The sequence below is a fragment of the Rhinopithecus bieti genome, unplaced genomic scaffold (assembly GCF_001698545.2).
Source record: "Rhinopithecus bieti isolate Rb0 unplaced genomic scaffold, ASM169854v2 scaffold_11252, whole genome shotgun sequence".
In the NCBI taxonomy this organism is placed as follows: Eukaryota; Metazoa; Chordata; class Mammalia; order Primates; family Cercopithecidae; genus Rhinopithecus; species Rhinopithecus bieti.
Genome location: NW_016806895.1, coordinates 251,954 through 265,354, shown reverse-complemented (window position 1 = coordinate 265,354; position 13,401 = coordinate 251,954). Strand labels below are relative to the sequence as shown.

Below are 13,401 nucleotides of genomic sequence, written 5' to 3'. Positions count from 1 at the left end.
AAAAAAAAAAAAAAAAAAAAAAAAAAAAAAGATTGGCATGCTTAACAGCTCCGATAAACTGAAAAAATTTTTTAACATGTTTCTTCAATGATATCAAGCTTGTATTAATAACCAATAACATAATAACAATGTATCATAGTTTGAAAATCACTAAGAGAGCAGATTTTAAGTCTCACCACAAAAATGATAAGGATGTGAGGTAATGCATGTGTTAATTAGCTCAGCTAAGCCATTCTACAATGTATACTACATATTTTAAAATATCATGTTGTACATGGAAAAACAAAAACAAAACCAAAAAAATCAACAACAGTTTCTAAGCAATTCAGAATTTACATTTGGGGTTCTTAGATTGGAATTTAGGCAGAAAAATGCTATTTAGTATTTGCTTTTAAGCTTTATGCAATCTCAGGCAACTTTGCGTTAGCTGTTGGGGCTCCAGAATTTTGAAATATGGCATCTTCTACAGAATTAGAGGTTTCCCTCATGTCTGCTTTTTATGAAGCCCTTTACTGATGTTTGAGTTGAAAGCGTAACAGACCACTTCAACTTTACCCTCGTGTTGGGAGTCTGCTCTTTTTTCTTAGACCATATAGATGTTTTCAACTAGAAAACATTTGGAAAACTTCCACACCAAGAATGTATGCTGTCTGGCATGTGTAGGAACAGAAAGAATAAATTGAAGTACAGTGTTTTAATTTTATTCCTATATATTTATTTGTAAGCAAGAATTTTAGTAACATAAAGGATAAACACTTGATGTGACAGATTCCACATTTACCCTGATGTGATTTTTATGCATTGCATGCCTGTATTTAAACATCTCATGTACCCCATAAATATATATACCTACCATGTATCCACAAATATTAAAAATAAAAAATTTAAAAAAGAGAATTTTCATATAACTTTTCTTTATTTGAAAAGTTTTAATCAAGATTGTGCCAGAAAATATACAGGTGCAGATTAACATGGTTATCTGTGAATTTTGACAATCATGGGGAAACAAACCTAACAGCTACTGGGTGCTTGGGCTAAGCCAACAATCTGAAAAAAAAAATACAGTGTAAGTCTGATTATGTTTAAGAGAACCAAAATATTCACCTCGGACAGCATAGCCATCTTTTACTGATGCTGGGAAGGGCGGTAAATTGTCTTTTGCATATACATCTTGAGCAAGGACTCGCCCCATTCCATCTGAAGGAAGAGAAAAGAAGGAAAATGTAAATATCGAGAGCAACGGGTAAGCAGGCAGTCATAAACAAAGATGGGCACGTGTGCTTGTCTGTCACAGCTTGTAAATGGGTTCAGTCATACCTCCTGATTTCTGTCCCAAGAAATAGGGGGCAGAAAGAAGAGATGCATTCTGGTGCCTGAAATAACAGATTATTTTCAGTCAATTCATGGCAATGTTTGTAGAGATTATCTGAATATGAGGTGCTATACAGTAATCAAAGATGTGTTCAGTTGATGTGTCAGCAATCCTTTAAAAACCCAAATATGATTTTCTTTAAAAGGAAAGCCATCTTTACACATTTTCATACCCATTGACCTAGTAGTTTGACTTCTAGAAATCTATCCTAGGAAAAATGGATAAATGTTTCTGTATATGTTTATTTCAGAGTTGCTTACAATAGAAAAAATGGAAAGAAACCAAACTATCAACAATATAGGTATTTAAATGAGAAATGATATATTCTTAAGATAAAATATTATGGAGGCTAAAGTAATATTTATGAAGAATATTCATTGACATAGGAAAATTCCTATGATATATATTTTACCACATGCAAAGTCAAATCTGCAGCATATAGTCTTAACTGTATTAAAAGTGTACATATCAATAGAAAAGAAGGAAAACCATACATGACAATATAAAGCATTTACTACTTCAGAATGTTACATTTATGGTTTTATTCCCTTTGCTCTACTTTTCCAAAATTTCCACATTTTCTACAATGAATGCATCATTTTTTAATCCTAAAGTTGTTTTTTTCTTAAGAAGATGAAGTTTTTTAAAAAAAGGAATGTCCCAGTCATTCCATTTGAGTTTTAGCCTTTGATTTTGGCTTCATTAATTGAAATAATTTAGTGCCTATAAGAAGAGCACCAGTAACCTTTTGTGTGAAGTAAGTATTCAGACTACTCTCGATGAAAATCACTTTTGGCTCAGAAATTCGAATTAGTGCCAACAAGAATAAAAGTTTCAGGAGTCATAACCAATTCCTTAAATCCTCTAGTCAGAAACTGTCTTTATTGCTAATTTCAAAAAAGGAAAGCAAAAATAAATGAGGTTAAAAAAACAGGAAGAGGAAGGAAGAAAAGAAACCAAGACAAGTAATACAGGACTTGATTTACATGAAGTATTTGTATAATTTATAAAATTTCATTGATCCAGAGCTGGACAAGTGAGTCTATATTTTTTATCTTTGACCTTAGCCACCTAGGGTCTCTGATTTCCAGATCCTAGGACTTACAAGTAAGTGTAGAGAGATTTTTAAATTTATATTCTGACCATCTGATTTTCAAAGTTCTATTCTGAATATCACTATATTCTATAGTGATATTGACTCTTCCATTTTGGCACTTGAATTGGAAGGGAGAACTTAGCAGATTCTAGCTTCAGATACTCCTAGGATGTTGAAGCTATTCTGGAGCTATACTGGAGGTCTGGGGCATACTATGTAAGACACGGGAAGTGGTGGGACCATAGGGTCTAGTTTGTATTCACATGTATAACATTAACTCCCAAATGAACCTGAAGGTACACAGTCCCTAGTAGCGGGCCCAGTGGTGCTTGTCCAGGATCACAATAAACCTCACGGGATGCTTCCTTATTTGGAAGTAGTTTGTCCTGGCATTGGGTGGTGTAGGTCAAAATGTAAGCTCTACACCAGCTCAGAATCTACACGAATGACTTTGCTGGAATTTTGAATAGTGCACTAATAGTGGTTAATAATCAGAGATAGCACTAGGGCTGAGTTTTTCTGGTGGCTAGCCCCATTGACATAGTAAATGTCTATTAACATTGTATGATTACATATATAATCTCACTTAATCCCATGAAAATCTAGTAGAGCACTGTTAGGTTCATTTTACAGATGAAGGAAGAGAGTGTTTTTTGTTTTTGTTTTTTTTTTGAGACGGAGTCTCGCTCTGCCGCTCAGGTTGGAGTGCAGTGGCACGATCTCGGCTCACTGCAAGCTCCGCCTCCCGGGTTCACGCCATTCTCCTGCCTCAGCCTCCCAAGTAGCGGGAGCTACAGGCGCCTGCCACCAGGCCCGGCTAATTTTTTTTTTGTATTTTTAGTAGAGACGGGGTTTCACCGTGTTAGCCAGGATGATCTCGATCTCCTGACCTCGTGATCCGCCGGCCTCGGTCTCCCAAAGTGCTGGGATTACAGGCGTGAGCCACCGCGCCCGGCCATAAGAGAGGTTTAAATAGAGTAAGTCCTTACCTACAGCAATATATTTCATAGGTGGCTAAGGTAAGATGGAAAAACTAGATTTTAGAACTTTTCATCCATACTATCACCATAGTAATAACTACTACAACTCATGTTCCCTCTACCCACTGCTCTTCCTTTATGTCCCTCACATTTAAAAAGTTGCAAGTTAAAAAATTAAACATAATTACTATATAAACCAGCAATTCCATTTCTAGGTATACATCCAAAACATTAAAGCTGGGACTTGAACACATATTTGTACACCCATATTCACAACATTATCCACAACAGTCAATGGTGGAAGCAACTCAAGTATCTATTGACAGATGAATGGATAAGCAAAGTATGGTATATACATACAGAAATATTATTTAGCCTTAAAAAGGAAGGAAATTCTGACTATGTTACAACATGGATGAATCTTGAGGACATTCTGCTAAGTGAAATAAGCTGACCACAAAAAGACAAATATTTTATGATTCCACTTACATGAGGTACATAGAGTAGTCAAATCACAGAGATAGAAAGTAGAATGGTGGTGGCAGGTGCTGGGATGAGGAGGGAAAGGAGAGTTAGTGTTTAATGGGTATAGAGTTTCAGTTTGGGAAGACCAAAAAGTTCTAGACATGGCTGGTGGTGATGGTTACAGAACAATGTGAATGCACTTAATGCTATTGAACCATGTGCTTAAAAATGGTTAAAATAGTAAGTTTTATGTTACATATATGTTATCACTACAGACACCATCACCAACAACAAAAAACTACAAATTTGTTGGCCATAAGAATCAACATTTAGTATAGTCACTTTTCCACCCTAAGTTCTTGCCAGTAGCCCCAAAAAACAGGCTCAGCATGGCTCTCTTTCTTCCGATATTCTAAGACAGGGGCTTTATATTTAATATGCTAAGTTTGAAAGACAACTGATACTGACAGCTGTATTATAGATCTCACAGTGTCTTGAAATGCACATGAATGAATTATTTTAATACTCTGAGGACAGGAATAATGATTATCTTCTGCTTTTGCAAGATTTAGATACATGGAAGTGGAAGAAAGTTGAGTAAGGTCTCACTGACAATTTGGATAAAAGAATATCAGCACACTTGATTTCTGTCTTGAATGCCTGAGTTGTTCATACATCTTACTGTGTAATTCCATTCTGGAAGGCTCCTATGGTATAGAATCTACTCAATCATAATTTGATAACATTTGATTCTGGAATCTAAAAACTTTGTTCTGGTAGTTTGCAATAATATTTACTCCCCATTCTAACATACATACAAATACTAAAAAATATCCCTTGAATTTCTGAGGAGGCTCAAATGAGAAAAACGTATGTATGACAAGGAATTATGTAGTTATTTAAATGCTGCAACCCACCCAAACTTTAGTAGGTTAAAAATTAATAAACATATCCTATTATAATAATTCTGCAGTGCTAGTTTAAGAATCGCTTAGCACAATGTGGGAGATATTTATACTGTGATTGACCTTTATTTCTAACAAATGTCCAGTTTCTGATACAAAGTATGATTTGTCACATCTTAAACATTCTGGGCTTTTTCTAGTCTGTGCTTTTGCAGATCATCTTGCATTGGACAGGAATGCTTTTTTTCTTTCCTTTTTTCTCCTCCTAGTAAATATCATGCATTCTTCAAGGTTCAACTCAGATGTTACCTCTTTGGTCTTCTGTCTCTTACCAAGGCCAACAAGTTCACTGACTGATTTACTCATCCATTCATCAAACACTGGGAACCTAATATATGCTAGACACTGGAGACAAAAATACCCGTAAGGTCTGGTGATGTCCTCAAGGAATTCACAAGTACAGTGCATGAGAGAAAGGGAAAGATAGAGAAATAGAGATGATTACAAGATAGTATGACATAGACAGCGGCAGGAAAATGTACAGGGTGATATGGGAGACATACAGAAAATCACCTAACCAAAAACTTGTGGAACGTCTAGAAAATCTTCCTAGAAGAGATAAACACCTGAGCTGAGTTTTAAAGGGTAACTCAAAACCAGCGTATGAGAGGGGGGCATTTTAGACAAATGAAACAGGATCAAGGGAGTTTAAACCTAATTTTGTAAAAATGGGAATACAATGAGGGATTTTTAAGCAGACTAATGACTTCAAATTAATTCACTAGCATAATTTAAGTCTCTTGAAAGGTAATGAGATTTGTCTTTTAGGAACTTCTTTGGTGATTTAAGAGAGAATCGGTTGGAGGGACTACCTTTACTCTTAATATTTGCATAAGATTTGTAACCATCTATTTTTGCATGGTTTTCACATTGTATTATGGCTGTTTCTGAAACTGTCTTGACTTCTGCATCAGGCTTTGAATTCTTTGTTGTCACAGTATATATCATTCATCTTTGTAATCCTAGTATCAAGCACAGTGTTTGGTATGTAAGGCACTCAGTAACTATTTGAATGACTGAGTCAATGACTGAGTGCATTAATGATTATGACTATGAGAAAATATCAGATAAGTAGAGAAAAATGTCATATCAATCAAATACAACCAGCTTCGATCAAAGAGGATATAAAATAGAGAAGGATATTTTGATAACCTCTAATCTCATTTCCTTGAAGCTGTACCCCTCTCTCTAGCCAAGTCATGTTTCTGTATATACGTGATCACCTCCATGCATATGGTCAAGGCTTCCCTAAGCCCAGACTGTTATTTACCTTTTTGCTGACAGTCTATGTCCATTATCTATTTCAAGACTTCATTCAAGATAGTAAGTTCTCCTTGATCATTGCCACTCTGAATACTACTCATGTATATATTTTTTGTCAACTATATATTCAATTTGTAATATATCATTGTATTAGTCTGTTCTTGCACTGCTATAAAGAAATACTGAGACTGGGTAATTTACAAAGATAAGAGGTTTAATTGGCTCACAGCTCTATAGGCTGTATAGGAAGCATAGTGGCTTCTTCTTCTGGGGAAGCCTCAGGAAACTTACAATCATGGCAGAAGACAAAGGGAAAGTGGCACCTCACATGGCCAGAGAAGGAGCAAGAGAGAGAGGGGGCGGGTGACACACACTTTTAAACAACCAGATCTCAAGAGAACTCACTATCATGATGACAGCACACATTGAGGATGGTGTTAAACCTTGAGAAATCACCCCCATGCACCAGTAACCTCCCACCAGGCCCCACCTCCAGCACTGGGAGCTACATATCAATGTGAGATTTGGAGGGGGTGTGGCATAGATCCAAATACTATCAGTCAGTTAGCAACTATTTGCAAAATTGACATGTAAGAGGTCTCATGTTGGTTTGTGTGGTTCCTCAAGCTTTTGAAAAGAACTGCAATTTTTATTTCCTTTGTGTCTACTCAAAGCAGCAAATATAGGTCTTTCTCAAAATGTCTTTTTCTATCTTGGACTTCCAGAGCAGTCTTTACCTTTACTTAAGTTCAATTCTTCTTAAAAACCAAGGGCAAACTGAAAAGAAGTGAAAACAAATGCCACACAAAAACTGGAGCATAATTATTTTAACAGCATTTTCATAATAGCCAAAAGATGGAAACCTAAATATCCATCAACTGATGAATGAACAAACTGTGGTATATCTATACAATGAAACATTACATAGCCATAAAAATAAATGATGTATTTCTGAAAATTACTAAACATTGCTGAAAGAAATAACAGAGACAAGTAAATGGAAAGACAGCCTGTGTTCATATTGGTAATGTTCATACTACCCATAGCAATCTACAAATTAAGTGCAATACTATCAAAATCCCAAGGACATTTTTTATAAAAATAGAAAAGCTCATCCTAAAATTTATCTGGAATCTCAAGGGACTCCAAATAGCCAAAACAATTGTGAAAAAGAACAAAGTTGGAGGAATCATATTTCCTGATTTCAAAACATATTATGAAGCCACAGTAATCAAAACGGTATGGTACTGGCATAAACAGACATATAGATAAATGGAACAGAATAGAGAACTTAGAAATAAACCCTCATGTGTATAGTCAAATAGTCTGATAAGAGTGCCAAGACCACTCAATGGGGAAAGGACAGTCTCTTCAACAAATGGTGCTAGGAAAATCAGATACCCAAATGCAAAAGAATAAAATTGGAGTCTTACAATTACACTATATACCTCTACAAGGAAAACTACAAAACACTGCTGAAAGAAATAATAGATGACACAAACAAATGGAAACACATCCCATGCTCATGGATGGGTAGAATCAATATTGTGAAAATGACCACACTGCCAAAAGCAACGTACAGATTTAATGTAATCTGCATCAAAATACCACTATCATTCTTCACAGAACTAGAGAAGACAATCCTTAAATTCATATAAAACCAAAAAAGAAGCCCACACAGCCAAAGCAAGACTAAGCAAAAAGAACAAATCTGGAGACATTACACTACCTGACTTCAAACTATACTGTAAGGCCATAGTCACTAAAACAGCATGGTACTGTTATAAAAATAGGCACACAGACCAATGAAAGAGAATAGAGAACCCAGAAATAAACCCAATACTTATAGCCAACTGATCTTTGACAAGGCAAACAAAAACATGAAGTGGGGAAAGGACATCCTATTCAATAAATAGTGCTGGGATAATTGACAAGTCACATGTAGAAGAATGAAACTGGATCCTCCTCTCTCACCTTATACAAAAATCAACTCAAGCTGGATCAAGAACTTAAGCCTAAGAATTGAAACTATAAAAATTCTAGAAGATAACATCAGAAAACCATTCTAGACATTGGCTTAGGCAAAGACTTCATGACCAAGAATCCAAAAGCTAACACAAGAAAAACAGTGATAAATATGTGGTACTTAATTAATCTAAAAAGTTTCTGCACAGCAAAAGAAACAATCAGTAAAGTAAACAGACAACCTACAGAGTGGGAGACAATCTTCAGAATTTACACATCTGACAAAGGGCTAATATCTAGAATCTACAAGGAACTTAAGCAAATTAGCATGAGAAAACAATTCCATCAAAAAATGGGCTAAGGACACGAATACATAATTCTCAAAAGAAGATATACAAATGGCCAACAAACATATAAAAAAAAGCTCAACACTGCCAATGATCAGGAAAATGCAAATCAAAACCACAATGTGATACCACCTTACTCTTGCAAGAATGGCCATAATGAAAAAAAAAAAAATAATACAAAAGATGTTGACAGGGATGTGGTGAAAAGGGGACACTTTTACACTGCTGGTAGAAATGTAAACTTGTACAACCACTATGGAAAACAGTGTGGAGATTCCATAAAGAACTAAAAGTAGAACTACCATTTGATCCAGCAATCCCACTACTGGGTATCTACCCAGAGGAAAAGAAGTAATTATCCATAAAAGATACTTGCACATGCATGTTTATAGCAGCACAATTTGCGACTGCAAAAATAGGGAACCAGCCCAAATGCCCAGCAATCCATGAGTGGACAAAGAAATTGTGGTATATGTATACCATGGAATACTATTTATCCATAAAAGGAACGAAATAATGGCATTCACAGCAACCTGGATGGAACTGGAGACCATTATTCCAAGTGAACTAACTCAGTAAAGAAAAACCAAACATTGTACATTCTCACTTATAAGTGGGAGCTAAACCATGAAGATGCAGAGGCATAAGAATGATACAGTGGACTTTGGGGACTTGGGGGAAAGGGTCAGATGCAGGTGAGGGATACAAGAATACAAATTGGGTACAGTGTATACTGTTTGGATGATGGGTGCACCAGAATCTCACAAATCACCGCTAAAGAACTTACCCATGTAAACAAACACCATCTGTTCCCTAATAACCTATAGAAATTAATAATAAGACAGTGAAAATAAACAACAACAAAGAAAATTAACTCAACCTGAATTAAAGACCTCAATGTAAGACCTAAAACTATAAAACTAGAAGAAAACAGGAAGTAGTTCATGACATTCAACGTGACAATGATTTTTGTTTTGGATATGATACCAAAAACATAGGCAACTAAAGTAAAATAGACAAATGGGACTACATTTAACAGAAATATTTTGTGCATCAAAGAATGTAATCAGCAGAGTAAAAAGGCAACCTATGAAATGAGAGAAAATAATTGCAAATCATATATCTAGTACGAGTTAATATCCAGAATACATAAAGAGCTCTTACAACTCAACAACAAAAAACAAATCACATGAATTTAAAATGAAAAAAAGACTTGAATAGACATTTTCCCAAAGATGCTATACAAATAGCCAATGAGAATATAAAAAGATGCTCAACATCAATAATTGTCAGAAAAATGAAAGTCAAAATCACAATGAGAACATCACCTTATACTTATTAGGATAGCTACCATCAAAACACCCAGAAAAGTTTTGTATGAATAAGGGAAACTGAAACCCTTGGGCACTGCTGGTGGGGTTATAAAGTGGTGCAACCATTTGTAAAATAGCATGGAAGTTCCTCAAAAAATTAAAAATAGAACTATCAGATGATCCAGCAACCCCACTTCTGGGTATGTATTCAAAAGAATTAAAAGCAGGGTCCTGAAGAGATATTTGCACACCCATGTTCATAGAAACCATATGCACAATAGCCAAGAGGTGGAAGCAACTCAAATGTTCATTAATAGGTGAATGAATAAACAATAAATAGTCAAATTAACAGAAAAAAAGTAGAATGATAGTTATCAGATGCTAGAGAGAGATGTAAGAGAAGAGTTATTTAATGGATATAGAGTTTTGAATTTGTGAGTTGAAAAAATTCTGGAGATCTGTTTCACAAAAATATGAATATACTTAACATTACTGAACTTCAAAATGGTTAAGATGATAAATTTTGTGTTGTGTTTTTACCAACACAACAAAAAAGGAATGAATTACTGATACATGCTATAACATGGATAAATCTTGAAAATATTAAAGCTAAGTGGAAGAAGCCAGTTACAAAAGAACATGTATTATATGATCCTACTTATATGAAATGTCCCAAATAGGCAAATTTATAGAAACAGAAAGTAGACTAGTGGTTTATTAAGGGCTGGATGTGAAGATGAGGGGATAGGAGGATGATTGCTAAAAGGGACAGGCATTCTTTTTGAATTAATGAAAATGTTCTAAAATTGTGGTGATGGCTACACGTCTGAGTATACTAAAAACACTGAATACTTTGAATTGTATAGTATATGAATTGTATCTTCTAAAATTGTGGTGATGGCTACACATGCCTGAATATACTAAAAACACTGAATACTTTGAATTATATCTTGATAAGTTTTTTTTTTTTTAAAGGCAAGTACAAGAGTTGTTTTAAAGAAGAATATTTCATTTCTATATGTGATATTTAGAAAAGTCATATTTATAGCATACATACACCATCTGGTCTTTTGTTAATATTATTAATATAAAATTTACTATATATATAACCAACCAGCTTTTTATTTTGCACTCACGCTATATATAGTGGTTGCTATATTTAAGGTAAATTAGATCCCTAGTGGATTAGTCCTGATTTTGGAGTTGGTATAAAGTCAACTTGTCAGCAAAGATTTAAGTCTCCTCAAAGAGAAAAGCATGCATGACCTCAAGCTTCGGTCTGAGAGCTTAAGGGAAGGGAAAAAATCTGGAGAGAAATAGGCAATCAAGTGGAAAATGGTAAGGGCTCCCAGTAGGCAGCAGATAGAAAAGGAATCTTGAAGGAATAAATGCCAGATATACCTCTCTGCAAGCAGCTATATCCACATCTCTCATTAAAGTTTAGGACTAAACAATTTTCTAGCTTTTCCAACCAGTCAATATTAGACTTCATTCTATGTCAGACCAGATGATGCATTCGGAATGTAAAGAGAACATAATAGTGCTGCAAATTACTTCACCACATGGGACTGCCTCTCTTGCATACGAATACTTACATAGATGTGAAACCATCCCTTCCCTTTGCCCATTGGTAGAACCTAAGCAGTAGTGTTGGATAAACCTTGTGCTTGTGATTTTAGAAAGGTATCCTAAGCCTTCAAACGTAAATGGGAACCAGGGAGCAGTAACTTCTCACCTGGATATTATGTTTTAAGTTTAGCATTTGGTAGAGAAACAGCAGTGAGCAGCTGAAGCAGTGGGAGCCTTACTGAAAATGAAATTTCAGAAAACATAAGCAAAATTTCCTTTTACCAGTTGCCCCATTCCAGGAAGAGCCCCGTTTATGATAAGCAAAAAGTTGGCTTTCCCAATAGGTGATTAATATAACTAATATGCTTGCTTAGGAACATCTGATGTTGGGAGTTTGCAGCTTTTCACAGACTGCTGTGAGCATTTCATTTTGCTGAAGGTTAGGCTATGTTCCAGGAAGCTATGGTCCTGCTTTCATGGTCTGAGTAGATAATGTTCATTCTGTTCTACTTTCTTCCACACACTGTACTGCATAAATTCTGTAAAATAATGTCTTCAATTTGATGAAGTTGAAGACCATAAACACATATGCATATTTCTGGATTCTACAGAGTGTCAGAAATCTTTTTTTTTTTTTTTTTTTTGAGACGGAGTCTCGCTCTGTCGCCGGGGCTGGAGTGCAGTGGCTGGATCTCAGCTCACTGCAAGCTCCGCCTCCCGGGTTTACGCCATTCTCCTGCCTCAGCCTCCCGAGTAGCTGGGACTACAGGCGCCCGCCACCTCCCCCGGCTAGTTTTTGGTATTTTTTAGTAGAGACGGGGTTTCACCCTGTTAGCCAGGATGGTCTCGATCTCCTGACCTCGTGATCCGCCCGTCTCGGCCTCCCAAAGTGCTGGGATTACAGGCTTGAGCCACCGCGTCCGGCCCAGAGTGTCAGAAATCTTAAAGGAAAGGCTATGTAACACTGGGCACCCTGGGCCATATAATTAAGTGATCTCAGGCGGTAGACAAGAAGAAGGAGTGGAAAAAGACTGGTTGATACATTGTTTTGTGTGCCATGCTTACTTGTGCTGCAAGAAAACAGTGGCAGTCTGGTTGGATCAGAAAGGGTAGTCTTTTTATGTTGTTAGTAGTATACATATAAAATTCAGTTTCCCATACGGTAACAGTGATTAACGAATTCCCCACTAGCTGGAGTACTGCTTTTTAAAACTGAGATGACTGACCTAAGGTATCTTTACCAATTCAAATGGCTGACAATGGACATACACACAAGAAAAATAAAGACACAGAACTATGTCTAAAGTTAAGGATGATTTGTAAGCATTGAGCTCAAACATATTCTCTAAAGGGGAAAAGTTAATAGTTAATCTGTTTGGTTGGGTATTTATTCTGACACAGATAATACAGATGTTTCTTGATTTACAATGAGGTTACATCCTGATAAACCCATTTTAAGTTGAAAACATGGCAAGTCAAAAATGCATTCAAATACAGCTAAGAGAGTGAACATCAGAGCTTAGCCTTGCCTAACCTTACATGTGCACAGGATGCTTACATTAACATATAGTTGGGCAGAATCATCTAACACAAAGCCTATTTTATAATAAAGTGTTGAATATCTCAGGTACTACTTCAGGTATCAACAGCTCACAAAATATCAAAATGCAAAATTTGATGTTGAAATTGTAATGGTTTTACACAATTGTAAGTCAAAAAACAAAAACAAACAAACAAACAAAAAAAAAGCAAAACCCGTAAGTCAAACTATCATAAGTCAGGGACTGGACTGTCTATGCTTTCTTCTGGCTGTCTACGTTAAGATGTTAGAACAATTGAAAGGCTTTTGGGCCGGGCGCGGTGGCTCAAGCCTGTAATCCCAGCACTTTGGGAGGCCGAGACGGGCGGATCACGAGGTCAGGAGATCGAGACCATCCTGGCTAACACGGTAAAACCCCGTCTCTACTAAAAAAATGCAAAAAAAATAGCCGGGCATGGTGGTGGGCGCCTGTAATCCCAGCTGCTCGGGAGGCTGAGGCAGGAGAATGGCGTGAACCTGGGAGGCG

At 36.2% G+C, this 13,401-nt stretch overlaps 1 protein-coding gene across 1 annotated transcript in view; it reads right to left on the bottom strand.

Annotated features, from left to right (window-relative positions):
• The window catches only part of GPHN (gephyrin), a 298,334-nt gene that overhangs the window by 98,514 nt on the left and 186,419 nt on the right, over nucleotides 1–13,401 (bottom strand). The window contains 1 exon segment of the mRNA XM_017878642.1: nucleotides 1,105–1,197. Within this exon segment, the coding sequence (XP_017734131.1) occupies nucleotides 1,105–1,197 (93 nt within the window).